Source organism: Oncorhynchus gorbuscha, linkage group LG26 (genome assembly GCF_021184085.1).
Source record: "Oncorhynchus gorbuscha isolate QuinsamMale2020 ecotype Even-year linkage group LG26, OgorEven_v1.0, whole genome shotgun sequence".
NCBI classification, from domain to species: domain Eukaryota; kingdom Metazoa; phylum Chordata; class Actinopteri; order Salmoniformes; family Salmonidae; genus Oncorhynchus; species Oncorhynchus gorbuscha.
The window spans coordinates 14,077,891-14,104,409 of record NC_060198.1 but is presented as its reverse complement, the minus strand read 5'-3'; the positions used below and the strand labels follow the sequence as shown (position 1 = coordinate 14,104,409).

Sequence of the window (26,519 nt, the reverse complement as noted above, 5' to 3'; positions counted from 1 at the left end):
GAAGAAAAAGTCTATATACAGTGTGTGCAAGGGAGGCAATAAATAGGCCATAGTGGCGAAATAATTACAATTGAGCAATTAAACACTGGAGTGATAGGTGTGCAGAAGATGAATGTGCAAGTAGAGGTACTGGGATGAAAAGGAGCAACATATAAATAACAGTATGGGGGTGAGGTAGTTGAATGGGCTATTTACAGATGGGCTATGTGCAGTGATCTGTGAGCTGCTCTGACAGCTGGTGCTTGAAGTTAGTGAGGGAGATGTGGGTCTCCAGCTTCAATGATTTTTGCAATTTGCTCCAGTCATTGGCAGCAGAGAACTGGAATGAAATGTGGCCAAAGCAGGAATTGGCTTTAGGGGTGACCAGTGAAATATACCTGCAGGTGCGCGTGCTACGGGTGGGTGCTAATATAGTGACCAGTGAGCTGAGATAAGGCGGGGCTTTACCCAGCAAAGACTAGCTAGCTAACCAAGCCAATGAGGTGTGTGTGTGTGTGTGTGTGTGTGTGTGTGTGTGTGTGTGTGTGTGTGTGTGTGTGTGTGTGTGTGTGTGTGTGTGTGTGTGTGTGTGTGTGTGTGTGTGTGTGTGTGTGTGTGTGTGTGTGTGTGTGTGTGTGTGTGAGAAATAGTCATATAAATTATGCTAGTTACTACCCCTGATAACATTCCCAAATAATCATGTTTGAAAGAGTGTGAATGTCAAATAAATAGTAATAGAAATGGTAGATACTACTGTACCCCTGATCATTTGGTCAGATAACCAACCGTGTGTGTGTGTGTGTGTGTGTGTGTGTGTGTGTGTGTGTGTGTGTGTGTGTGTGTGTGTGTGTGTGTGTGTGTGTGTGTGTGTGTGTGTGTGTGTGTGTGTGTGTGTGTGTGTGTGTGTGTGTGTGTGTGTGTGTGTGTGTGTGTGTGTGTGTGTGTGTGTGTGTGTGTACAGTAGGTGACATGTCCATGATAGCTATCTAATAACTACAGTTATGCTAGGTGATGGTATGGCTTATCATGTTCATGTCTATGTAGAAGAAGACTGTAGGAGGAAGTGGAGAGGACTCAGGGACATGTATCAGAGAGAGAGAAGGGCAGAGAAAGAGAAGAAGAGGTCTGGGTCAGCAACTTCAGGCCAACAGCCTTGGTGCTTCTGCCACATCCTTTTCTGGATCCATTTATTGTGCCTGGGGCAACGAGTGGCAATATTACAGCCAGACTCTCTACGACCTCATCCACAAGTGTTGTCGCCACCGGTGCATCAAGACCCTCTACGTCATTTACAAGTGAGACCACCGCCTCCACCGGTGCAGAGAGGTCTACAACGTCTACATCATCCACAAGTATGACCTCCACCAGTGCAGAGGTCTACCATGTCTTCATCATCCACAAGTATGACCTCCAACGGTGCAGAGAGGTCTACAACGTCGACATCATCCACAAGTATGACCACCACCGGTGCAGCCATGGAGGATGATGAAATGGAGGAAGCACCTCTGGATCTAGGACCACCTGAGATTATTATGAACCTCACAGAAGTGACCACTGAGGACCTCGTTTAACAGGATGTGGCCGTGGAGACAAACGAAGAGGAACAGCGTCACACCAGGCGTCATCGGAGGCACCAGCCCCCAGATCCACTCAACTCATTTCAGCAGAGGCTCCTCCAAGCCGTCGAGAGGGATGCAGCCCAACCTGATGCTCACAGGAAGGAGGATGAAGAGACCCTCTTTACCATGAGCCTGGTGCCAACCCTGAAGAGGCTGCCTCAGCAAAGAGAGGGAGGGTGAAGAGACCCTCTTTACCATGAGCCTGGTGCCAACCCTGAAGAGGCTGCCTCAGCAAAGAGAAGGAGGATGAAGAGACCCTCTTTACCATGAGCCTGGTGCCAACCCTGAAGAGGCTGCCTCAGCAAAGAGAAGGAGGATGAAGAGACCCTCTTTACCATGAGCCTGGTGCCAACACTGAAGAGGCTGCCTCAGCGAACAAAAGCAGCAGTCAAGGTTCAAATGTATCAGCTGCTTTTCGAAGCCGAGTTCAATGGTACATTTTAATTTATTTTTTACATCACAGGTAGTGTCATAAGTGTTGCGACAGTGAAGTAAAGTAGGTCATTTTTACAGTATACTCATGTAGGCTATTTGGTATTTCAGATCAAAGTATTAATATGAGGTAAATGTATAGCTGTTGTTTCTGGGTTAGAAAATATCCTAAAACAACAGTTTGCTGTCTAAATATTTGCCTGTCACATTCATCTTTTGATCTGAAATACAAATTCCATGAGTAAACAGCACGTATTACCAACTTTACCACACTGTCCCAATTTATGCCTCTAACAGCTATATACTGCTTGTATAGTGTAAACATAAATCTCACCTTTTATGGTGTCATATTATGTTAAGCTTGTATGTGTTGTTTTTCTCTTCCCTTCCAGAAATGGAGTCCATTTAGCCGACCAGCTCACAGGAAGAGGAGAGGAGTTGCCGGAGCCGACCAGCTCACAGGAAGGACAGGAAGAGGAGAGGAGTTGCCGGAGCCGACCAGCTCACAGGAAGGACAGGAAGAGGAGAGGAGTTGCCGGGGCCGACCTGCTCACAGGAAGGACAGGAAGAGGAGAGGAGTTGCCGGGGCCGACCAGCTCACAGGAAGGACAGGAAGAGGAGAGGAGTTGCCGGGGCCGACCAGCTCACAGGAAGGACAGGAAGAGGAGAGGAGTTGCCGGGGCCGACCAGCTCACAGGAAGGACAGGAAGAGGAGAGGAGTTGCCGGGGCCGACCAGCTCACAGGAAGGCCAGGAAGAGGAGTTGTCTGGTTGTTGTTTTGACCTCCCTCAGGGTACCTTTCTTTTTCACACACGCCAGTTCCATTTAAATTCAGTCAATTCATAAAGTCATTTGTTTCTAAAGTCTTAGGATAACATTCATTATTCGTGTTACATACATTTCTGAATTGACAGAATTGAAACTCATATACCGGATAATTCAGATGCACTTGTTGGTCTCTTACGAGACTAAAGGTGAATATATTTATTTCATTTAAAACCACTTGAAAACCAGGGTGTTGAAACCTTTTGTGAAGTTATGTTCCATCAACCGGTCCGTGACGTCCAGGGGCCGTTTGTTTGTTTAGCTGTGTTATGGCTACATATTGTCTTTTTTTCAGAGACAAACACACACACACACACACACCTCTCCGAAACCTCAGATCTCCAGTGCCCTGTCCTCTCGCTCTTTATGGCCATGTCTGAGGTTCCCCTACTACGTCTAGGCTTATGAGTAGTCCCTGTATCTGTCTGCAGTTGTGCCAAAGATACATGCTCTTGTTGTTCTCTTACAGATTACAGGCTACATATTCATTATTTACATTTATTTTTCACACACACACACACACACACACACACACACACACACACACACACACACACACACACACACACACACACACACACACACACACACACACACACACACACACACACACACACACACACACACACACACACACACACACACACTCTTTCAAATAGTTTCATTTTTTAAAACATTTTTACAACACACATGCCTGTCATGTTCTTTCCTGTACTTGAATACTTATTCAAATATGTTTTCATAGTCAGTTGTTTCAGAAGTTGATTAATATATAATTTAGACTTAATCTGCTTATTTCTTCCCAACACCTTTGCAGATCTAAGACTAGATGAAAGTAAAAACACATTATCTTCCTAATTCATTTTTTTCCCCACCTGTATTTTGTCAGGCCAGTGAACATGGCGGTAAACTGTACTATCTGTATGGACCCTAGGTTACCTAGGTTACCCTTTCCCTTTGTTATCATACTAACTGTATGGACCCTAGGTTACCTAGGTTACCCTTTCCCTTTGTTATCATACTATTTGTATGGACCCTAGGTTACCTAGGTTACCCTTTCCCTTTGTTATCATGCTATCTGTATGGACCCTAGGTTACCTAGGTTACCCTTTCCCTTTGTTATCATACTATTTGTATGGACCCTAGGTTACCTAGGTTACCCTTTCCCTTTGTTATCATACTATCTGTATGGACCCTAGGTTACCTAGGTTACCCTTTCCCTTTGTTATCATACTATCTGTATGGACCCTAGGTTACCTAGGTTACCCTTTCCCTTTGTTATCATACTATCTGTATGGACCCTAGGTTACCTAGGTTACCCTTTCCCTTTGTTATCATACTAACTGTATGTCGTATAACCTTAGTGCTCCCGCTCACCTGGTGTAACATGCCAGGTGTGTAATGGGAGAGGGAAGGGGTTAAGGTGTGGTCTTTACTCCCAAATATCACTTAAATATAGCTTCCAAATGAAGAAACAATGATATATAAAGTAATCTGGGAAAAAAAACTCAATTTGACGGACAACGGTGGATGGTTCTTAAAATAACCTTTGTGTTATGGGGCTCTTAAGAAAGCTTCTTCACTCCACGGCATACTGCCATGGGACTTCACCTGCTGGCGATGAGAAGTAGGTGGTCACCTGGAGTGCCTGTCTGGGGGCGTTGTTGGCACCTGCCCTGGTGACATCAGGAAGGTGACCATTTGGCGAGCTCTTCTCCATCCGGAACGGCTCCTGGAATGACCTCCGCAGGTAGTTGTGGAGAACACACGTGGCCGTCACCCAGGCATCGACATTTGAGGGGCTGAGACCAAGCACTCTCTGATACATTCTCCACCGGGCTGCCAGAATCCCAAAGGCGCATTCAACAACTAACCTTGCCCTGGACAGTCGTTTGTTAAAGATCCTTACAGGCTTTGGCAATGGCAGCTGGCGTCCAGTGTCGGGCCTCATGAGGTTGGCTCTTAAAGGGAAGGCCTCGTCACCGACGAAGACGTGGGGAACAGGTCCCAGGTCTTCAACCCCAGGGAGCGATGCAGGTGGTGGAATCTCCAGGGTGCCATCCTGAAGTGCCTGGCCACAGGCAGAGTCCCGGAGGGTCCCGCAGTCACTTCCCTCGCCATAAGCACCAACATCGACAACACGGAAACAGTAGATTGCGTCTACTACAGCCAAGAGAACAACTGAATATGTACCCTTGTCGTTGCAGAATTACAAATCGCCAACTGGGCTGATGGACTCACGGTAGTTGGTATCCATCTGGGCGATCCTGGCTCCAACCAGGTGATCGAACTGGCTTCGGTCCAGACGAAAGTAACTTCGGAGTTCCTCTCCAAACAGTCGAAGCTCTTGAATGAGAAGGTGGAACTCCCCTGCCTGCTTTCGGGACTTTAACCATCTCTGGACCCACACGGACCTGCGCTTTCGGCGGGGCTGGTCCCGGCCCAACAGCGCGATCAAGACCGCCTTCCTCAACGCCGGTCTCACACTATATAGGGAACAGGGTGCTATTTGGAAAGCACACACAGTATTGATCTGTATACCAAAGGGAAATGACCACGCGTCTCTGTAGGCTGCAGACCGGAGGCTTCTGTTAAGTGATAGTTGCCTCACCACATGCTGTCTCTGGGCTGCTGTCACTCGAAAAAAGACAACGGGGATATTTGGTATGATAACCAGTTCACTTCATCTATTGAACTGTGAACGGGTGTTTTTACAAACGGAATGGTTTTCAAAGCCTGGGCCTATTGATGCGATTGACAATTGTGTAGATCGAAATCGACGTAGGCTCGGGTTAGAGGGAGCACACATGCACATGGGCGCACACACCCACAAGAACGAACACACACATAGATTGCCAGGAATCAGTGGTGATGACTGCCTGGTGGGAGCGATCCATGCTGTGAATGGATTTGTGGCCAGAAGTGGTTTCTTTCTTATCAATCAATATGGGGCTGTAACAGGCAACTGACAGCTAAAGTGGTTGGGGACTGATGGTTGGGACTGATTGTGAAAAGGTAAGAGGAAGCCCTCGTCAGCCATTACGCATCATAACCCCACTGGGGAAGGAGGAAACGGATGCGCATGAAATGGCACCCTACTCCCTTCCTAGTGCACTGATTTTGATCAGATCCCTGTGGGCTTTGGTCAAAAGTAGTGCACTATACAAGGAATAAGATGACATTTGGGACAAACGGTGAGAAATAGATTTGTCTGAGAGATTTTCCGGTCCGGAGGCCTACCTGTGACCTGCAGCTTGTCCTCTGTGACCTCACACTTCAGGTAGAGGCGTCCCCTCCTCTCGGTGTGGTCCGTCCCACACATGCTGGGCACGTTCATCACACACTGATTGTGCACGTTCATGTCGCAGGCTGAAGGGATGCAGACACACAGAAAGACAGAAAAAGAGTACTAATAAATAAATAAAGCCGCGCAGAAGCTTTGATAATGTATATTTAGAGATCTCTGGAATCATGTGTGTGTTTCAGAGGGGAAACTGCTGGAAGGGATGGACAGGAAATGGAAATGCAGTTTGAAATCATGGAAATCATCATTCGGCAATATTACAGAATTGTAATTTAACTTCATTGTGCAGTATGAGCGATGGCAATAAAGTTGTTTGAATGTACTTTGAGCACATCTAAAGCCTTGTTTCCAGTGGAACTTTGAAATCAACCCGTATTGGGCCTTGGTGGGCTAGCTCAAATCGTGTCTCCACTGCCTCCAGAATTTAGAAATGATCTCATGTTGCTTGGCAAACAATGTGACTGTGCAGCTAGCTTCGCTAAAGTTGCTAGCTAGCTACCAACATTGTGTAGAAAGTCATTTTGCCACAACCAGCTACGCTCACCACGCTGTAACTAACGTTACCCCATATTCCTGCCAGTGCTAGCCAGACTCAGAGCTATGCATTCATAAGGAGCAAAAATATAAACGCAACATGCAACAATTAACGATTTTACTGAGTTACAGTTCATATAAGAAAGTTAGTCAATTCTAATACATTCATTAGGCATTATTCTATGGATTTCACATGACTGGGAATACAGATATGCATCTGTTGGTTACAGATACCTTAAAAAATATATGCCTCACAATGGCCTCAGGATCTTGACACGGTATCCCTGTGCATTCAAATTACCATCGGTAAAATGCAATTGTGTTCGGTGCCTGCCCATACCATAAACCCACCGCCACCATGGAGCACTCTGTTCACAACGTTGACATCAGCAACCCTCTCGACCACCCAACGCCATACAAGTGGTCTGCATTTGTGAAGCCGGTTGGAAGTACGGCCAAATTCTCTAAAACGAGGTTGGAGGCGGCTTATGGTAAAGAACTTAACATTAAATTCTCTGGTAACAGCTCTGGTGAACATTCCTGCAATCAACATGACAATTGCACACTTCCTCAAAACTTGAGACATCTGTGGCATTGTGTTGTGTGACAAAACTGCACATTTTAGAATGGCCTTTTATTGTCCCCAGTACAAGGTGCCCCTGTGTAATGATCATGCCGTTTAATCGGCTTCTTGATATGCCACACCCGTCAGGTGGATGGAATATCTTGGCAAAGGAGAAATGCTCACTAACAAGGGATGTAAACAAATTTGTGCCCAACATTTTAGAGAAGTAAGCTTTTTGTGCGTGTGGAACATTTCTGGGATCTTTTATTTCAGCTCATGAAACATGGGGACCAACACTTTACGTGTCGAGTTTATATTTTTGTTCAGTATAGTTTGCACTGCTCGCATTACTTTGATATCCCATCAGCAGTAAGAATATAATATATTATTATTATAATAATAAAGTTGTGTGGAATCTGTCAGAGTGACTTGAAGGCTACACAAACTGGCGATTGGCAATGACAGTCAGAGACAGAACGTCAGTTCTGACAGGCTCATTTAGAAAAGGTGAAGCAACAATAGCGCTGTGGTGTAATGTGATGGACATCATGCTAGCCCAGGCAATGCTAAGGGAATCCAGGTCGTATGTTAGGCGTTGTGCTGACAAACAGCCAAGCCGGCGCTTTACAGGGAACCAAGAAGCAGGGCAATTCAAACACGCTGGCGAAGCTGTCTTTGTCTGCCTGGGAAAATGCATTACATTCCTATCATAGGAATGAGGCAGGTGACTTTTAGACCAGATCGCTGCATTATGTACCTCATAATAGTTTACATGAGTTATGTAAGTACATGTGTGATAGAAATGTCATCATTTTTCTAACATTAAAAGGTTTGTTTTGGAGCATTTTTGCATAATGACATAATCATAACACTGCCAAAGAATGATAACATTAGCTGTTATGAAATGACTCCCCGGGTGTTACTAACACCTAGCCAACATAAACCCTCTTCAAATCAAGAAACCACTTTCACCAGCGAGGTCCAAGCTTCATCACAGCATTCCTGGCTCCATCATAGCCCACTAGAACACATTTCAGTATAAGGAGAGAGCTCCATATCCTCTTTGGCTTGCCAGTGCATTTAGCGTTCTGTCCACTTTAGACGGGCCCCAATCGGCATTCCCATCTGCCTGTCTGTTAAAGGGAAGAGAGCAGTTAGCACTAACCGTTCGTGAGAGGATTTCAGCTCATGAAATACGGGGACCAACAACTCTACATTTTTCCGTTCAGCGTAGCCTGCTAGCTAGCTACCCAATCAAACCAGACGACATCAGTGGGTGGGATCGACAGCGACGGGTGGGATCGACAGCGACGGGTGTAACATCAGCGTTCCATTATGGGTTGGATTGGCCACAAGCCAGGTGCACCGCGTGCCAGCTTAAATGTTTACGTCGCAGGTGGTGCGTCGGGATCCCCAGTCTAAGTGGACGACGAGGGTACATTACTCACTGTCACACTTCATCCCCTGGTGGATGAGACCGTACAGGAGAGAGCCACAGTGGTCGCAGAAGGTGGGGCTGCCGTAGGTGTGGATCTTGAACTTGTGCTTGGTTCTGGGGTCCTGCAAAGACAAGAGAGACATGGTGAGAGGTTAGTTAAGTATAACCATGTACAATACGCAGTATGATCAGAGGGGTGATGCAACAGAAAGAAAAAAAGTACCCAAAACATGAATGTAGCGTTATTAACTCCCGTCTGTACAGTTCAAGTTCCCTTTCCGCAGACACAGTAATGATGGAAACGCTATTCAACTGAGCCAGACGTGGCAGGACATGAAAAACAGGTATGAGAGTAATAATTGGAGTCGATACATGAGATGAGTCAGCGCTCGTCATTTAGTTTGAATGAAAAAAGAAACAAAAAACTTGTACTGTCTATGCAAAGCATGTTCTTCAGCATTGGCTTGGCAAAGTATCTTTCTATGAGGACAGGAAAGGAGCAAAAATGAATTAAACAGACAAGGGCATAATCCTTTCTGCAAGGACTGTTCTAATATTGAAACGGGGACATTTTACAGAATTGAAAAGGAGAGGATATAGTACTTTTCTAAATAGAACCATCGCGATCTCCAAACCTCCCATTCTATTTTGCACTGACCGGTGTTTATAAAAGGTCTGATCATTTTTTACATTTTTTTTTTTTTATCTGTCAAAAGCATGTCCTGCAGGCTCAGAATTCCAGCTCTGCTCGTGCATTGATTGCAATCGGCACAATGTGGACCAAGGCCCATGATCAAAAACTCATGTGGTTGTCCAATGAATTAACTGCAGCCACACTGTATATGTACTGGTACAAACAAACAAATGGAACGATGACTTTGTAACAGTAAGTGTACACAACATTACATTCCAAACTGGTAATAGGAGCAAAAACAGGTCTTCCACTGTACGTACCAATAAGCTTTGTTGTAATTGGGCAAAAAAAAGTGCGTCACTCCGTAATTGGTTTGTGTGAGGCAAAAGAGCAACAGACCATGTGTCAGTTCAATACCTTGCTAATACACAACCCCTGTCCTCCAGGCCATGCTGGTGCATTTTAAATCAGTCTTATACACTATTAATGATGTGGTACACACTATGAACAAAAAACATGTTTTCATTGAGAATCACAGTATATCAATCTGATTCAAAGAGAGTAGGTGAGAAAAGGATTGGATGACTAACAGACTTCAGAACAGACGGGGATGGGATATTATACACCTTGCCTTTTGGTTTCACTAGAGTTGTAGACATGTTGTAGTAATGTAAAGTAAGTCAAAAGTTATGGTCACACCTACTCATCTAGGGATTTCTTTATTTTTACTATTTTCTACATTTTAGAATAAAAGTAGTAACCAAGAAAGTGTTAAACAAATCCAAATATATGTTATATTTGAGATTCTTCAAAGTAGCCGCCTTCTGCCTTGATAACAGCTTTGCACACTCTTGGCATTCTCCCATCCAGCTTCACCTGGAATGCTTTTCCAACAGTCTTGTTGGAGTTCCCACATATGCTGAGCACTTGTTGGCTGCTTATTCCTTCATTCTGCGGTCCAACTCATCCCAAACCATCTCAACTTGGTTGAGGTCGGGTGATTGTGGAGGTCATCTGATGTAGCACTCAATCACTATCACTCTCCTTCTTGGTCAAATAGCCCTTATACAGCCTGGAAGTGTGTTGGGTCATTGTCCTGTTGAAAAACAAATGATAGTCCCACTAAGCCCAAACCAGATGGGATGACGTATCACAGCAGAATGCTGTGGTAGCCACACTGGTTAAGTGTGCCTTGATTTCTCGCAGACAGTGTCACCAGCAAAGCACCCCCACACCTCCTCCTCCATGCTTCACGGTGGGAGCCACACATGCGGAGATCCTCTGATCACATACTCTGTGTCTCACAAAGACATGGCGTTTGGAACTAAAAATCTCAAATTTGGACTCATCAGACCAAGGGACCGGTATAATGTCCATTGCATGTGTTTCTTGGCCCAAGCAAGTCTCTTCTTATTATTGGTGTCCTTTAGTAGTGGTTTCTTGCAGAAATTCAACAATGAAGGCCTGATTCATGCAGTCTCCTCTGAACAGTTGATGTTGAGATGTGTCTGTTACTTGAACTCTGTGAAGCATTTATTCGGGCTGCAATTTCTGAGGCTGGTAACTCTAGTAAACGTATCCTCTGAAGCAGAGGTAACTCTGGGTCTTCCTTCCTGTGGTGGTCCTCATGAGAGCCAGTTTCATCATAGCACTTGATGGTTTTTGCGACTGTACTTGAAGTTTCAAAGTTATTTACATTTTCTCGGGTTGTAATAATGATGGAAAATGGTTTCTCTTTACTAATTTGAGCGGTTATTGCCATAATATGGACTTGGTCTTTTACCAAATAGGGCTATCTTCTGTATACCAGCGCTATTTAGTCACAACTGATTGGCTCAAAAAGCATTAAAGAAAATAAATTCCACAATTTAACTTTTAACAAGGCACACCTGTTAATTAAATGCATTCCAGGTGACTACCTCATGAAGCTGGTTGAGAGAATGCCAAGAGTATGCAAAGCTGTCATCAAGGCAAAGTGTGGCTACTTTGAATAATCTCAAAATAAAATATATTTAGAGTTGTTTAACACTTTTTGGGTTACTATATACACTATATTCCATATGTGTTATTTCATAGTGTTGAAGGTCTTCACTATTATTCTACAATGTAGAAAATTTTAAAAATAAAGAAAAACCCTTGAATGAGTAGGTGTCCAAACTTTTGACTGGTACTGTATATCATTAGAAAAGGATGTCACAGTACCCTGGGTGTTCAGAGTAGAAGTTGGCCTGCACTCTTCAAACTGGAACTTCCAACAATTGGGGGAAAAACTGATCTCAGAGCAGTGTATAGATGCAACTTCATCCTACTACATTACTATACCAAAGGAGAGAATACCCAATCCTTAGTGAATGGTTGGTTACTACTGTCATTGGTATAACATGACACCATGAGTCATAATGGAATATGATGGACTCGTGTCATTTTAATAACCTATATTTAATAACTTGGAGGCCACGGTTGACTGAGACACACAGAGAGCGTTGGTCATATTTTCCTTGTTTCCTCTACAATGACCCATGTGTGTATCAAAGCAGTAGACTTCTGACACCATATTATATTCTGACATGATTATCTCGCCCTGCTTATCACTGTATCATCAAGGGCAGCTCTGAGGTCAGTATCCAGCCCTCCAGCAGCCATCTGCAACACCTGGATAATCGTGCTGTGAAACTGATCCCAGGCCAATGTAATATACCTCTTAAGATTTGTCCAAGATCAGATAGGAGAGTGTTGCCCAAGATCAGATAGGAGAGTGTTGCCCAAGATCAGATAGGAGAGTGTTGCCCAAGATCAGATAGGAGAGTGTTGCCCAAGATCAGATAGGAGAGTGTTGCCCAAGATCAGATAGGAGAGTGTTGCCCAAGATCAGATAGGAGAGTGTTGCCCAAGATCAAATAGGAGAGTGTTGCCCAAGATCAAATAGGAGAGTGTTGCCCAAGATCAAATAGGAGAGTGTTGCCCACGATCAAATAGGAGAGTGTTGCCCACGATCAGATAGGAGAGTGTTGCCCAAGATCAAATAGGAGAGTGTTGCCCAAGATCAAATAGGAGAGTGTTGCCCAAGATCAGATAGGAGAGTGTTGCCCAAGATCAGATAGGAGAGTGTTGCCCAAGATCAGATAGGAGAGTGTTGCCCAAGATCAGATAGGAGAGTGTTGCCCAAGATCAGATAGAAGAGTGTTGCCCAAGATCAAATAGGAGAGTGTTGCCCAAGATCAAATAGGAGAGTGTTGCCCAAGATCAAATAGGAGAGTGTTGCCCAAGATCAAATAGGAGAGTGTTGCCCAAGATCAAATAGGAGAGTGTTGCCCAAGATCAAATAGGAGAGTGTTGCCCAAGATCAAATAGGAGAGTGTTGCCCTTATGGAGGAAGGTGAAGAAAGAGAAAAGGTCTAAGCAAATGTAGGAGATCAAAAGGAGAGAAAGTGTGTCCTTTTATCTGTCACCCATACAAACACTATTGCAGCCCATCATAGTTCTGTATGGTAGAGCATGGTAGACTCCCTGGAACAGTAGTTCTACATGTAGAGTGTGTCTGGTATTGTGTTATAATCTCAAAACGCGACCATATATTTATTTACATAGCGGGGTTAACAGCCCCTATTTAGAATTAGGCCAACCGCAGAGCTTTACGAGACGCAACACCTCAGATCCTTGTTCGTACTGGAGTTTGGGTAGTCAAATCACGGCAATTATCATAAGGACTCACTTGTATATCCACGGAGAACAGGACGTTCGAGATGAAAAATATATTAAAAAGTGTTTGTCTTACACGGGCCGGTCAGAACAGAGTATGCCGAGCCTCGCAGGAAATGAAATCTATTGTCAGCCCATTGTAAAAAATGAAATAACTGAAATAAAAGAGTTTAAAAGATATCGAAGTAAAGTCAATTACGACGAAAGAGATGGAGACACGTTGATGATAACGGCATTAAAGCGATCATGAGATAGTAAAATAAGAAGATTTGAGATGAAAATCTACTTCATACCTACAGTTAGGGCTGTGGCGGTCATGAAACTGTGTCAGCCGTTCACTGTTACGCAAACTATTGCCGGGCCCACGGTAATTGACCGTTAATTAACATAGACACATGTAGTATCTCCAGGCCTCCACGCAAACAAGCTGCTGATGTGCGCCTTTGCAACATCTACATTTAAAATAGTAAAATAAATCCAATTTAATATACGCCATCACAATACATCCATTATTTATTTTAGTCAGGTCTAAAGAAACATTATGATATGAATGAAGCAAATGTATTTCTTAAGAACAGAATATGCTGCGTGATACCTGGCTGTAGGCTTGGTCGTTTAGCTGACAAGATTAGCTAACAAGTCCCATGGCATTATTTTATTTGAAATGATTTTATAGTCAGAAGAATATAGTTTCACGTTAGCTGAATAAAATAGAACGGATATGTTTCCCATTCCGGAACGAGCGCACATATGAAGTGTGATGAGCATAAAAGTGATCATCTGGGGGGAAAAGGTCTTATTGTGCTAGATTTAGAGTTATTTGGCAACTTTAGTTGTGAATGATAGAAATCAACACATACATGGGTTCCATGGTGCAACTATAGTCTGTTGATGATTTGAGAAAGTCGCAAAAAAAGCTTGAGTACACGCTGTACACTCATCAAGTGATCATATTTTCACCCATCAAACTCTTCTCAATTTAATCTGGTCTAATATGTAAAATGAGTTTTGATTCAGCATGGCCCATTATCAAATGATGGGTAGGCTACTTCGGATTTCTAGCGGAGCATGTGCTTATTAACATGAGCAGCTGAGAAATATATATAAGAACACATTTCACTCTACGCATCAACCATTGTTTGAGGAGCATGCTATCGCTGCCTGACAGGTGACATTCCGCCCAAACTTTGTTCCTGCAGCTACCCAGTGTTTAATTTAGGAAACCAAGTGAAATCTGTCCGGGAGCATCGATAGCAACATAGTTTCGCAACGAAACATATTTCAGCCCCTCTGCACACTCGAGAAATGAATAAAGGAGAGAGAGGAGGAGATGGAAACGAATGGTGGTGAGATATTCCGTATAGCTAAAAGGTAATGTGTCACCAAATTAATTATTAAAATTCCCTATTACTAGGCTATTCAAAATCTCCCTGAACAATCAATGAGCCTAGGGCTATACTTCTCTCCCAGAATCGTGGATAGAAATGTTGGAGCGTAGCATAAGGTAGCCAAACCAGTCCACCAGTATGCATAATAACACAGTCCACACGAGATGGTGATTACTCGAATTTGTTTAATTTTGGAGAATACAGTCATGGCCAAAAGTTTTTAGAATGACACAAATATTAATTTTCACAAAGTCTGCTGCCTCAGTTTGTATGATGGCTATTTGCATATACTCCAGAATGTTATGAAGAGTGATCAGATGAATTGCAATTAATTGCAAAGTCCTTCTTTGCCATGCAAATGAACTGAATCCCCAGAAAACATTTCAACCCTGCCACAAAAGGACCAGCTGACACCATGTCAGTGATTCTCTCGTCAACACAGGTGTGAGTGTTGAGGAGGACCAGGCTGGAGATCACTCTGTCATGCTGATTGAGTTCGAATAACAGACTGGAAGATTCAAAAGGAGGGTGGTGCTTGGAATCATTGTTCTTCCTCTGTCAACCATGGTTACCTGCAAGGAAACACATGCCGTCATCATTGCTTTGCACAAAAGGGCTTCACAGGCATGGATATTGCTGTCAGTAAGATTGCACCTAAATCAACCATTTATCGGATCATCAAGAACTTCAAGGAGAACGGTTCAATTCTTGTGAAGGCTTCAGAGCGCCCAAGAAAGTCCAGCAAGCACCAGGACCGTCTCCTAAAGTTGATTCAGCTGCGGGACCGGGGCACCACCAGTACAGAGGTTGCTCAGGAATGGCAACGGGCAGGTGTGTGTGCAACTGCACACACAGTGAGGCAAAGACTTTTGGAGGATTGCCTGGTGTCAAGAAGGGCAGCAAAGAAGCCACTGCTCTCCCTGAAATACATCAGGGACAGACTGATATTCTGCAAAAGGTACAGGGATTGGACTACTGAGGACTGGGGTAAAGTCATTTTCTCTGATGAATCCCCTTTCCGATTGTTTGGGGAATCAGGAAAAGATCTTGTCCGGAGAAGAGAAGGTGAGCGCTACCATCAGTCCTGTGTCCTGCCAACAGTAAAGCATCCTGAGACCATTCATGTGTAGGGTTGCTTCTCAGCCAAGGGAGTAGGCTCACTGACAATTTTGCCTAAGAACACAGCCATGAATAAAGAATGGTACCAACACATCCTCTGAGAACAACTTCTCCCAACCGTCCAGGAACAGTTTGGTGACGAACAATGCCTTTTCCAGCATGATGGAACACCTTGCCATAAGGCAAAAGTGCTAACGAAGTGGCTCGGGGAACAAAACATCAATATTTTGGGTCCATGGCCAGGAAACTCCCCAGACCTTAATCCCATTGTGAACTTGTGGTCAATCCTCAAGAGGCGGGTGGACAAACAAAACTCACAAATTCTGACAAACTCCAAGCATTGATTACGCAACAATGGGCTGCCATCAGTCAGGATGTGGCCCAGAAGTTAATTGACAGCATGCCAGGGCGGATTGCAGAGGTCTTGAAAAAGAAGGGTCAACACTGCAAATATTGACTGTTTGCATCAACTTCATGAAATTGTAAATAAAAGCCTTTGACACTTATGAAATGCTTGTAATTATACTGCAGTATTCCATAGTAACACCTGACAAAAATATCTAAATTTGTGAAAATGTATATTTGTCTCATTCTCAAAACTTTTGGCCACGACTATAGGCTAGACCAATTATGCACCAAAGACATCTTAAATAAGTTTCGTTTTATGTTTTTCTGCCATGCATAATATGCAGCAGGCTATGCATTGTATAACGTCACAAACATTATTTTATCTCTGTTTTCTTTGTGTGTGTGTGGGGGGGGGGGGGGCTTGGGCTCATAAGCCTATGCATATGTATAAGCTCTAATATGCACTCAGTTTCAACCTGCTGTTGAACTTCTTTCTTCAAATTGATCACAGTGAGGTGAGTTTTAAAAACAGGATTCTGTTTCGATGATAAGTGTTTGATGTGATTTTCAATTGCATTCGCAGTGATGTCAGAGTAGTTAGAGGGACAAATAGAGCCCTGAGTAAACAGGCCATTAGGACCTGATGGTAGTTCGCAAGTTGGGTACTATCAAACCATGTCCAGTGTGCATAACAGGAGATTACCGTGACTCAATGTTCACGTGGAATTTGACTGCGGTCATGACTCATGACTGCCGGTGTGGTGGTAGTAAGGTCACCGCAACAGCCCTACCTACAGCATGTTGGAGTCATCTATGGTAGCCCTTACCCTAAAATGGGAATGGTCTCCTCAGTATGCGGTTTGAAAGTGATCTACAGTGCATTCGGAAAGTATTGTGACCCTTGACCTTTTCCACATTTTGTTATGTTACAGCCTTATTGTAAAATTGATTAAATGTTGTTGTTTTTTCCCCCTTATCAATCTTTTTGACAGAGCTAAGCAGAGTTTTACCATAAAAGCCTGATTGGTGGAGTGCTGCAGAGATGGAAGAATCTTCCAGAAAGACAACCATCTCCACAGAGGAACTCTGGAGCTCCTCCTTGACCAAGGCACTTCTCGAGATCTGTGCCTCGACACAATCCTGTCTCGGAGCTCTAAGGATAATTTCTTCGAAATTCTGGCTTAGTTTTTGCTCTGACATGCACTGTCAACTGTGGGGGACCTTATATAGACAGGTGTGTGCCTTTCAAAATCATGTCCAATCGATTGAACTTACCACAGGTGGACTCCAATCAAGTTGTCGAAACATCTCAAGGATGATAAATGGAAACAGGATGCACCGGAGCTCAATTTCAAGTCTCAAAGCAAAAGGTCTGAATACTTATGTTAAAGTATTTCTGTTTATACATTTCTAAAAACCTGTTTTCACTTTGTCATTAAGTGGTATTGCGTAGAGGAAAACATGTAACGTAATACAAGGCTGCGATATAACATTTGGAAAAAGTCACGGGGTTTGAATTACTGTCCAAATGCACTGAAAGGGCGAGGTCTAATCTACAGCTTACTTTGCCGTTGAACTATGAACTGAAAGAGTGCAACGCCTATAAACTCCGAAGCGCAATGTTACAACCATAGAATTAGGAATTAGAAGCCATTTTAACAGGATCTCTGTGGGGACAACGTTCACGTTCACATGCAGCAGTCAGTCGGGTCAATGGCGCAGCCACTTGTTTTCGACGCAACAAACTCATTCTATGAACTCCGTTTCTTGCTCGAAGGTAGTTACTTTTTTGTCAAATAGTGCACTGTTTTACTGTTTTATAGACGAGAAAACATTCCGAGCTGTCGCTCGAGTGAAAGTCCCTTTGAGGTCATGTCTAAAGTCAATAGGTGGCACAATTATCGACCTTGGACAAATATGGGAGACGGTAACTAAAGTGTCACGTCCGATCTTGCACATAATCCCCTGAAGAAACAAAAGGCCACATGTAAATACAGTAGGGAGTTGTCTCTTTCTGGAGCCGGTGCTGGATAGAGGATGCCAGATGCCACAGGAATAGTGGAACACGGCATTGCAATAGCGCAGTAAACTGAGCTCTAGTTGTCATGTGACGTGGTTGGAGGCCAGAGGTCAATAGCATGCCAGCATCATGGAAGGGAGTGCATTGAAAGTTGCATTTGTGTGTGTACACGGGGTACTAATTTGATGAAGAACGGCACATTGAAAGTACACGTACCTGATCTGATAGTCATTAGCGGCACGCATCACACTCCCCACTCATAACCCCTACTCACTTGGAGAATAATGCCTACCGTGGCTGTCACTCCCTACTCATAACCCCTACTCACTTGGAGAATAATGCCTACCGTGGCTGTCACTCCCTACTCATAACCCCTACTCACTTGGAGAATAATGCCTACCGTGGCTGTCACTCGCTACTCATAACCCCTACTCACTTGGAGAATAATGCCTACCGTGGCTGTCACTCCCTACTCATAACCCCTACTCACTTGGAGAATAATGCCTACCGTGGCTGTCACTCCCTACTCATAACCCCTACTCACTTGGAGAATAATGCCTACCGTGGCTGTCACTCCCTACTCATAACCCCTACTCACTTGGAGAATAATGCCTACCGTGGCTGTCACTCCCTACTCATAACCCCTACTCACTTGGAGAATAATGCCTACCATGGCTGTCACTCCCTACTCATAACCCCTACTCACTTGGAGAATAATGCCTACCGTGGCTGTCACTCCCTACTCATAACCCCTACTCACTTGGAGAATAATGCCTACCGTGGCTGTCACTCCCTACTCATAACCCCTACTCACTTGGAGAATAATGCCTACCGTGGCTGTCACTCCCTACTCATAACCCCTACTCACTTGGAGAATAATGCCTACCGTGGCTGTCACTCCCTACTCATAACCCCTACTCACTTGGAGAATAATGCCTACCGTGGCTGTCATTCCCTACTCATAACCCCTACTCACTTGGAGAATAATGCCTACCGTGGCTGTCATTCCCTACTCATAACCCCTACTCACTTGGAGAATAATGCCTACCGTGGCTGTCACTCCCTACTCATAACCCCTACTCACTTGGAGAATAATGCCTACCGTGGCTGTCACTCCCTACTCATAACCCCTACTCACTTGGAGAATAATGCCTACCGTGGCTGTCACTCCCTACTCATAACCCCTACTCACTTGGAGAATAATGCCTACCGTGGCTGTCACTCCCTACTCATAACCCCTACTCACTTGGAGAATAATGCCTACCGTGGCTGTCACTCACTCACAGCCGAAGCGGCAACGGAATTGAATTGTCCATAGGCCATGAGTAGGACGACACCTCAGTTCTCAAACGGCATGGATTCATTCATACTGCCGGTGCATTCGACAGTGTGCGAAACGGCATGGATTCATTCATACTGCCCGTGCATTCGACAGTGTACGAAACGGCATGGATTCATTCATGCTGCCCGTGCATTCGACAGTGTGCGAAACGGCATGGATTCATTCATACTGCCCGTGCATTCGACAGTGTGCGAAACGGCATGGATTCATTCATACTGCCCGTGCATTCGACAGTGTGCGAAACGGCATGGATTCATTCATACTGCCCGTGCATTCGACAGTGTGCGAAACGGCATGGATTCATTCATACTGCCCGTGCATTCGACAGTGTGCGAAACGGCATGGATTCATTCATACTGCCCGTGCATTCGACAGTGTGCGAAACGGCATGGATTCATTCATACTGCCCGTGCATTCGACAGTGTGCGAAACGGCATGGATTCATTCATACTGCCCGTGCATTCGACAGTGTGCGAAACGGCATGGATTCATTCATACTGCCCGTGCATTCGACAGTGTGCGAAACGGCATGGATTCATTCATGCTGCCCGTGCATTCGACAGTGTGCGAAACGGCATGGATTCATTCATGCTGCCCGTGCATTCGACAGTGTGAGAAACGGCATGGATTCATTCATACTGCCCGTGCATTCGACAGTGTGTGAAACGGCATGGATTCATTCATACTGCCGGTGCATTCGACAGTGTGTGAAACGGCATGGATTCATTCATACTGCCGGTGCATTCGACAGTGTGTGAAACGGCATGGATTCATTCATACTGCCGGTGCATTCGACAGTGTGTGAAACGGCATGGATTCATTCATACTGCCGGTGCATTCGACAGTGTGTGAAACGGCATGGATTCATTCATACTGCCGGTGCATTCGACAGTGTGCGAAACGGCATGGATTCATTCATACTGCCCGTGCATTCGACAGTGTGCGAAACGGCATGGATTCATTCATGCTGCCCGTGCATTCGACAGTGTGCGAAACAGCATGGATTCATTCATACTGCCCGTGCATTCGACAGTGTGCGAAACGGCATGGATTCATTCATGCTGCCCGTGCATTCGACAGTGTGCGAAACGGCATGGATTCATTCATGCTGCCCGTGCATTCGACAGTGTGTGAAACGGCATGGATTCATTCATGCTGCCCGTGCATTCGACAGTGTGTGAAACGGCATGGATTCATTCATACTGCCCGTGCATTCGACAGTGTGCGAAACGGCAAAGTCATCCTTTCGCCTGAAAACTGGAAGGCTGCCAGTTAGTCAAGTGGCATCCCACTTCCCCGACGTTTTCTCCATTTCAGCCATGAGCCTCTTTCAGAGAGTCCAATTTTAAGTGGATTTGCATTGAGAACCCCATCCAGACTACCCCCCTCTGCAGTGAATTCCGTTTGATGTGAACACCTGGCCGTTTATAAAACTGGAAACCGGAGCGCTGCTCTCTTTTCCAGGAAAGTGGGGATAAATGTCTGCTCCAGCTGAGGGAGGCTGGGCGAAAAGCAGCCAAAAAACATCTCCTCAGTTCCCTCGAGACACAATCTTACACTGCCTGCCAAAAAGGGAACACGCTTGGTGAAAGAAGAGGGAGAGAAAGGGAACGATGCGACGTGTCTTGTTGAGAGGTGACCGAGAGCTAAGCGGGGAAGTACGATGTGATTCACTCTGTAACTTAGCCTTGTGTCACAGTGACACTGTCTGGCCTGAGGACTCTTGGACACTCTCCAATAAGGGCTGGGCGAAATGGGAAAATATCCATATCGCGATAAATTGCCCGAATTGATGAGCGAACGATAAATAGAACGATACGTTTATAACATTAAGGTGCACCACAGTTTAAAAAAAATGATCCTTTAAACTACTATTACTAGCTTGATGGTTGTAGCCATCCATTGTCCTATTAACCCCCATAATAGCTAAGTTTCAAACTTCACATTTCTCTAGTACAGGCTACTTATCGCAGTGAACGATATCAGATGCCTGCGATAAGTGGTTCGGTGTCGATCATTTTCGGTTTATCGTCCCAGCTCTACTCTCCAAGCTGTCTCACCCTCTCCAGCTGTCTCACCCTCTCCAGCTGTCTCACCCTCTCCAGCTGTCTCACCCTCTCCAGCTGTCTCACCCTCTCCAGCTGTCTCACATTACAGTTGGATTTAACTGGGCACCTTGGCCCACACACCCCTTCAAAATGGCTTCAATTTCCCACCTTCATCCCACTCCATCTCCGAGTCGTGTTGGATGCTACATTAAAGCCCCGGAATAAAAGTGGCTGAGTGAGTGTTTGTATTTTAATTGCATTGTCGTCTCCTGCTTCTCCCTCCCTCCCTCCCTCACACACCCCTTAATTTGCTGTCCCCACTGTGTGTTTGACAAAGCAGACCGGGCTGGTTAAAAAGAGAGGGAAGGGAGAGAGAGACACAGAGACACAGAGACACAGAGACACAGAGACACAGAGACACAGAGAGATAGATAGATAGATAGATAGATAGATAGATAGATAGATAGATAGATAGATAGATAGATAGAAAGGGTTGTTGCACCAGCTGCAGTTACTCATGTCCACCCACACACATCTGATCCTGAAGGTTTATCCACTTGTTTTCCATCTTTTGCCTTGTTCTCTCCTTCCAAGGAATGAATGAGAGGAGGGGAGGAGAGTTCAGTTACAGAGGACTTTTTCTACTGTTTTTATCTCTGGCCACGTCAGTTAGCATGGGTAAAGAAAACGCTTGCAGACTGGGTTAGGATTTCACTTCACAAGATACTTCACAGGATGCCTAGAGTAACATTATAAAGAGAGACGGTGAAATCCTGACTGTGGATATAAATTAGCAGGCATTTAATAGGAATGTATATTAGCAAGCTTGTTGTCATTCAGATGCATGTTAACAGTCCCCTGTGACAGATATGCAAGGCACTACATAAATGGTCACTGGGGAGACACACGATGTCTCAGACTTTGGCCGTATGACCTCTAAATGAGTATGTCTGACCAGAGGGTCTTATTGGGTCTTTCGCCTTGGCCATTCAGGTCAGTACTTGTGCTATGTTAGCTCGGGGTTTCCCAAACTCAGTCCTGGGGCCCGCGCTGGGTGCACGTTTTGGTTTTTAGCCCTAGCACTACACAGCTGATCAGGCTTTGATGATTTGAATCAGCTGTGTTGCGCTAGGGCTAAAAACCAAAACGTGCACCCAGCGCGGGCCCCAGGACAGAGTTTGGGAAACCCTACATTAGCGTAGCAGTTAGCGTAGCATTCTGAGGGTATCAGGTTACAGGGTTATAGGAGATGATTGACTGGTTTGTACAGGGAAAACATCATTACAGCTGGATGGAGGAACATCAGAATGGATCCTTTTCCTGGCTGGGCAAAGTAGTGGACAAACTGGTTGTTAATTGAGATTGACGGCAGAAACGATCTACGGCTGCAACCGATGGCTACGCTTGAGATGACATTGCACAATGGGAGACACATTCATGAAAAAAATAATCTCAAAATCAATTTGCATGCCTCTTTTTAGCGAATCGTTGTCCGTTTTACTCTTGAACATGGTGGTCCTCTCAAAGTTAATGAGAGAGGTGTGACTGGGACTCGTACCAACCAGGCAATTAAGTTGTGTGTGTGTGTGTGTGTGTGTGTGTGTGTGTGTGTGTGTGTGTGTGTGTGTGTGTGTGTGTGTGTGTGTGTGTGTGTGTGTGTGTGTGTGTGTGTGTGTGTGGAGCACGGAGGTGACAGCATTACATCACCAGCTCACTGTGGGATCATCAAATCTGACCTGTTTCCGAATTGGATTTAACCCATTACGCCTACGCTCCTCCTGGGGAATTACTGGGTATGCAGGCTTTTGGACCAGACCTAACATTATAAACACACCCGATTCAGCCAATCGACGTTCTGATTTACTGTATACCGAAAGTATTCACACCCCGTGACTTTTTCCACATTTTGTTGTGTTACAAAGTGGGATTAAAATGGCCTACACAGAATAACCCATAATGTCAATGTGGAATTATGTTTTTCGAAATGTCAAATCAATAAGTATTCAATACCTTTGTTATGGCCTAAGCCTAAGTCAGCTCAGGAGTAAACATTTGCTAACAAATCACATAAATTACATGAACTCACTCTGTGTGCAATCATGATGTTTAACATTCATTTTTTAATGACTACCTCATCTCTGTCACCCACACGTACAATTATCTGAAAGGTCCCTCAGCCGAGCAGTGAATTTCAAAAACCGAGGTTTTCTCGATGCCTCGCAAAGAAGGGATTTGTAAAAAATTAAAATTAAAATTAAAAGATATCCCTTTGAGCACGGTGAAGCTATTAATTACACTTTGGATGGTGTATCAACACACCCAGTCACTACAAAGATACAGGCGTCCTTCCTAACTGGGTTCCCGGGGATAGGAAGAAAACTGCTCAGTGTTAAACGGCTGTGATAGGAGGAAACTTGAGGATGGGACCAACAGTAGTGTCGTTAGTTACTCCACAATACTAACCCAAATGACAGAGTGAAAAGAAGGAACAGCAGAGAAGGAGTACACAGACTAAACATATCCCAAAGCCCCCTGTTTGCAATAAGGCCCTAAAGTAAAACTGCAAAAACAGGGAGTGTGAAAAACGTATACATTTTTTGTATTTATTTTGGAATAAATAATAATAGATGGGGGAGAGGAAAACATCTATTTCATCCATGTTGAATTCAGGCCGTAACACAATAACAATGTGGAATAAGTCAAGGGGTGTGAATACTTTCTGAAGTTACTGTAGCTACGATGGAACACATCTAATAGGGGGCACCAGGGCAGCTTTAATAGAATGTAAAAAGGCCATGGCTTTATATAGACAATCAAAGACTACTTAAAAAGGTAGACTGGGCAATATGACGTCGACGCACAAAGTAAACAGCGGTAGTGTGTTGAAGAGCGAAGCTCAACTTCTCCGCTGTTTTCGGGTCCCGTTGCTACCACACCGTGACGACGTGAAGCGAATCTGTGCAAATCCGCAGATGCTGGGTGTGACCGCGCGAGAGGCGAAGTCACGCACCTCGCTCAGGCGCAATATCTACGGTGCTGCTCGTGGTAACGTCGTTTCGCTGAGTCTAGTCTTTGGAGCTTAACGGTAGAGGGCCAATCTCCAGACAATTTAATATCAGGAAATAATAAGCTGAGAAAATGTGAGTTATTGTGAGGATAAAAACTTTGATTGGAAGTTATTTTCGGGGAAATGAAAGTACATACAAAACACAACCTTCAGATAATGATGATGGTGACACATTGATCCAATTGACTTAGTCATACTGAATATGCCAAAGAACCAGGAGGCAAACCGATTTAACATGCAGGCAATCAACAGTGGAAGAACACCTGATCACATCAGAAGGGCTTTTAAGCTATTACACACAACAAAATGGTTGTCTATTTCCTTCGTCACTCTGTTCAGTGAAGACATGTCTGTTGTGCAGTAGCCTGGCTACAGTTCTACACGACTTTATTCTTATATATTAATAAAATAAAATAAAAACGTGATTCAAATGTCAATATACTGTTACTTAAGAAGCACAAACATGATTCAAATGTCAACACACTGTTACCTACGAAGCACTCTCCCTCAAAAATATTACCAAAATATTAATATGCACTGTCCTAGGCGTACCTAGCTACTAGTCACTAGGCTGCAGGGATAAATTGAGCTGTATTTTAAAAGGACCACTTGTCAAGGATATAAGCCCATTTATTCTATGAATGGATTCATATCTAAACACACCATTCTGGGGGAAGCACAAGCTCTTTTAATAGGTTATTTTCCCCATGCAGTAAGCAAGGACAAACCACCGGGAGAAATACAGGCAAAACATCAATATGTTTGATCCTATATGGGATGGCAATCTCCACAACTATATACTGTGTGGACCATGGCTCTTCTCATACACTCTTAGCAAATAAGGTGCTACCTGGAACCTAAAAGGGTTCTTGGGCTGTCCCCATAGGAACATTTTTGGTTCCAGGTAGAACCCTTTTGGGGTTCCATGTAGAACCTTTTCCACAGAGGATTCTACATGGAACCCAAAATATCTACCTGGAACCAAAAAGGGTTTTTACCTGGAACCAAAACAGGTTCTCCTATGGGAACAGCCAAAGAACCATTTAAGAAACCCTTTGTTCTAAGAGAGTACCATTACTCTGATTCTCACATACACCAAGGTGTTTAACTCTCTTCTTCTCTCTAGCTTTATTTGCAGCGAGAATGAGGGGCATTCTTCTGGGAAATGTGTGTGTGTGTAGTTTCTTGCTTGCTGCATTTTTATATAGATGTTTTTTTTATTTTTAAATTTGAACCTTTATTTAACTTGGCAAGTCAGTTTAAGAACAAATTCTTATTTACAATGACGGCCTACAGCACAGGGGATTCACAGCCTTGTTTAGGGGCAGAACCACAGATGCTGCATGAGAAATAGTGGAAGTCATCATCGGCTTTGATGCACTACCTTAATCAAGTAAGTGTGTGTGTCTGTGTGTGTGTGTGTGTGTGTGTGTGTGTGTGTGTGTCTGTGTGTGTGTGTGTGTGTGTGTGTGTGTGTGTGTGTGTGTGTGTGTGTGTGTGTGTGTGTGTGTGTGTGTGTGTGTGTGTGTGTGTGTGTGATGACTGACGAGAGGGGCTATCTTTGGCATTCAATCGCAGATCAAATAGAGTCGAGGACATTAGCTGTTCAAACGGCTGGCGGGGCCGAGTGGGGAGCTAGATGAAAACAAACGCCGACGCCACCGCCACAGTATCAGAACCAGTCGCTAATTAGCAGCACTCGCGCACTTCCTCTCTTAGCGCTGCTTAATTAGCGCTGCCGTCGCCAACCAGCGCTGGTTAATTACCCATCTGCCGGGGCGGTGCAGCAGGGCATCCCCCCCCCCCCCCACCAAAAGGAGGGTGGGTGAGGGCTGAGATGATGTTAAGCAAGTCTGCGGGGGTAGGTTGGGGTGAGGAGGTGGTTTGGATCTTCCAATACAGGGGTTTGGTCTGGGACGTTTCCCAGTAATACTGTACATTAGTGATACATTCAACATGTCTGAATGAGGAAGTTCATGACATGAGGAGCTCACTTGAATGTTAATGTCAACGTAAAAGGCTGAAAATGTTCTTGTTGATTACACGTCATACAACTAGAGAAGAAGAATACTTCAAACTAGAGGGTGTAAAATGGAATGGCACAAATCCGATGCTTCCATTCATAGAGACTTGGTCGTCCCCCTCCCCCTCACCCCTC

At 44.5% G+C, this 26,519-nt stretch overlaps 1 protein-coding gene across 1 annotated transcript in view; it reads right to left on the bottom strand.

The window, feature by feature from the left end:
• The window catches only part of LOC124015685 (protein kinase C alpha type-like), a 221,383-nt gene that overhangs the window by 76,777 nt on the left and 118,087 nt on the right, over positions 1-26,519 (bottom strand). The window contains exons 4-5 of the mRNA XM_046331087.1: positions 8,707-8,818; positions 6,096-6,224 (exon numbers count right to left, since the gene is read on the bottom strand). Coding sequence (XP_046187043.1) covers positions 6,096-6,224; positions 8,707-8,818 — 241 coding nt within the window. The remainder of the gene's footprint in view (positions 1-6,095; positions 6,225-8,706; positions 8,819-26,519) is intronic.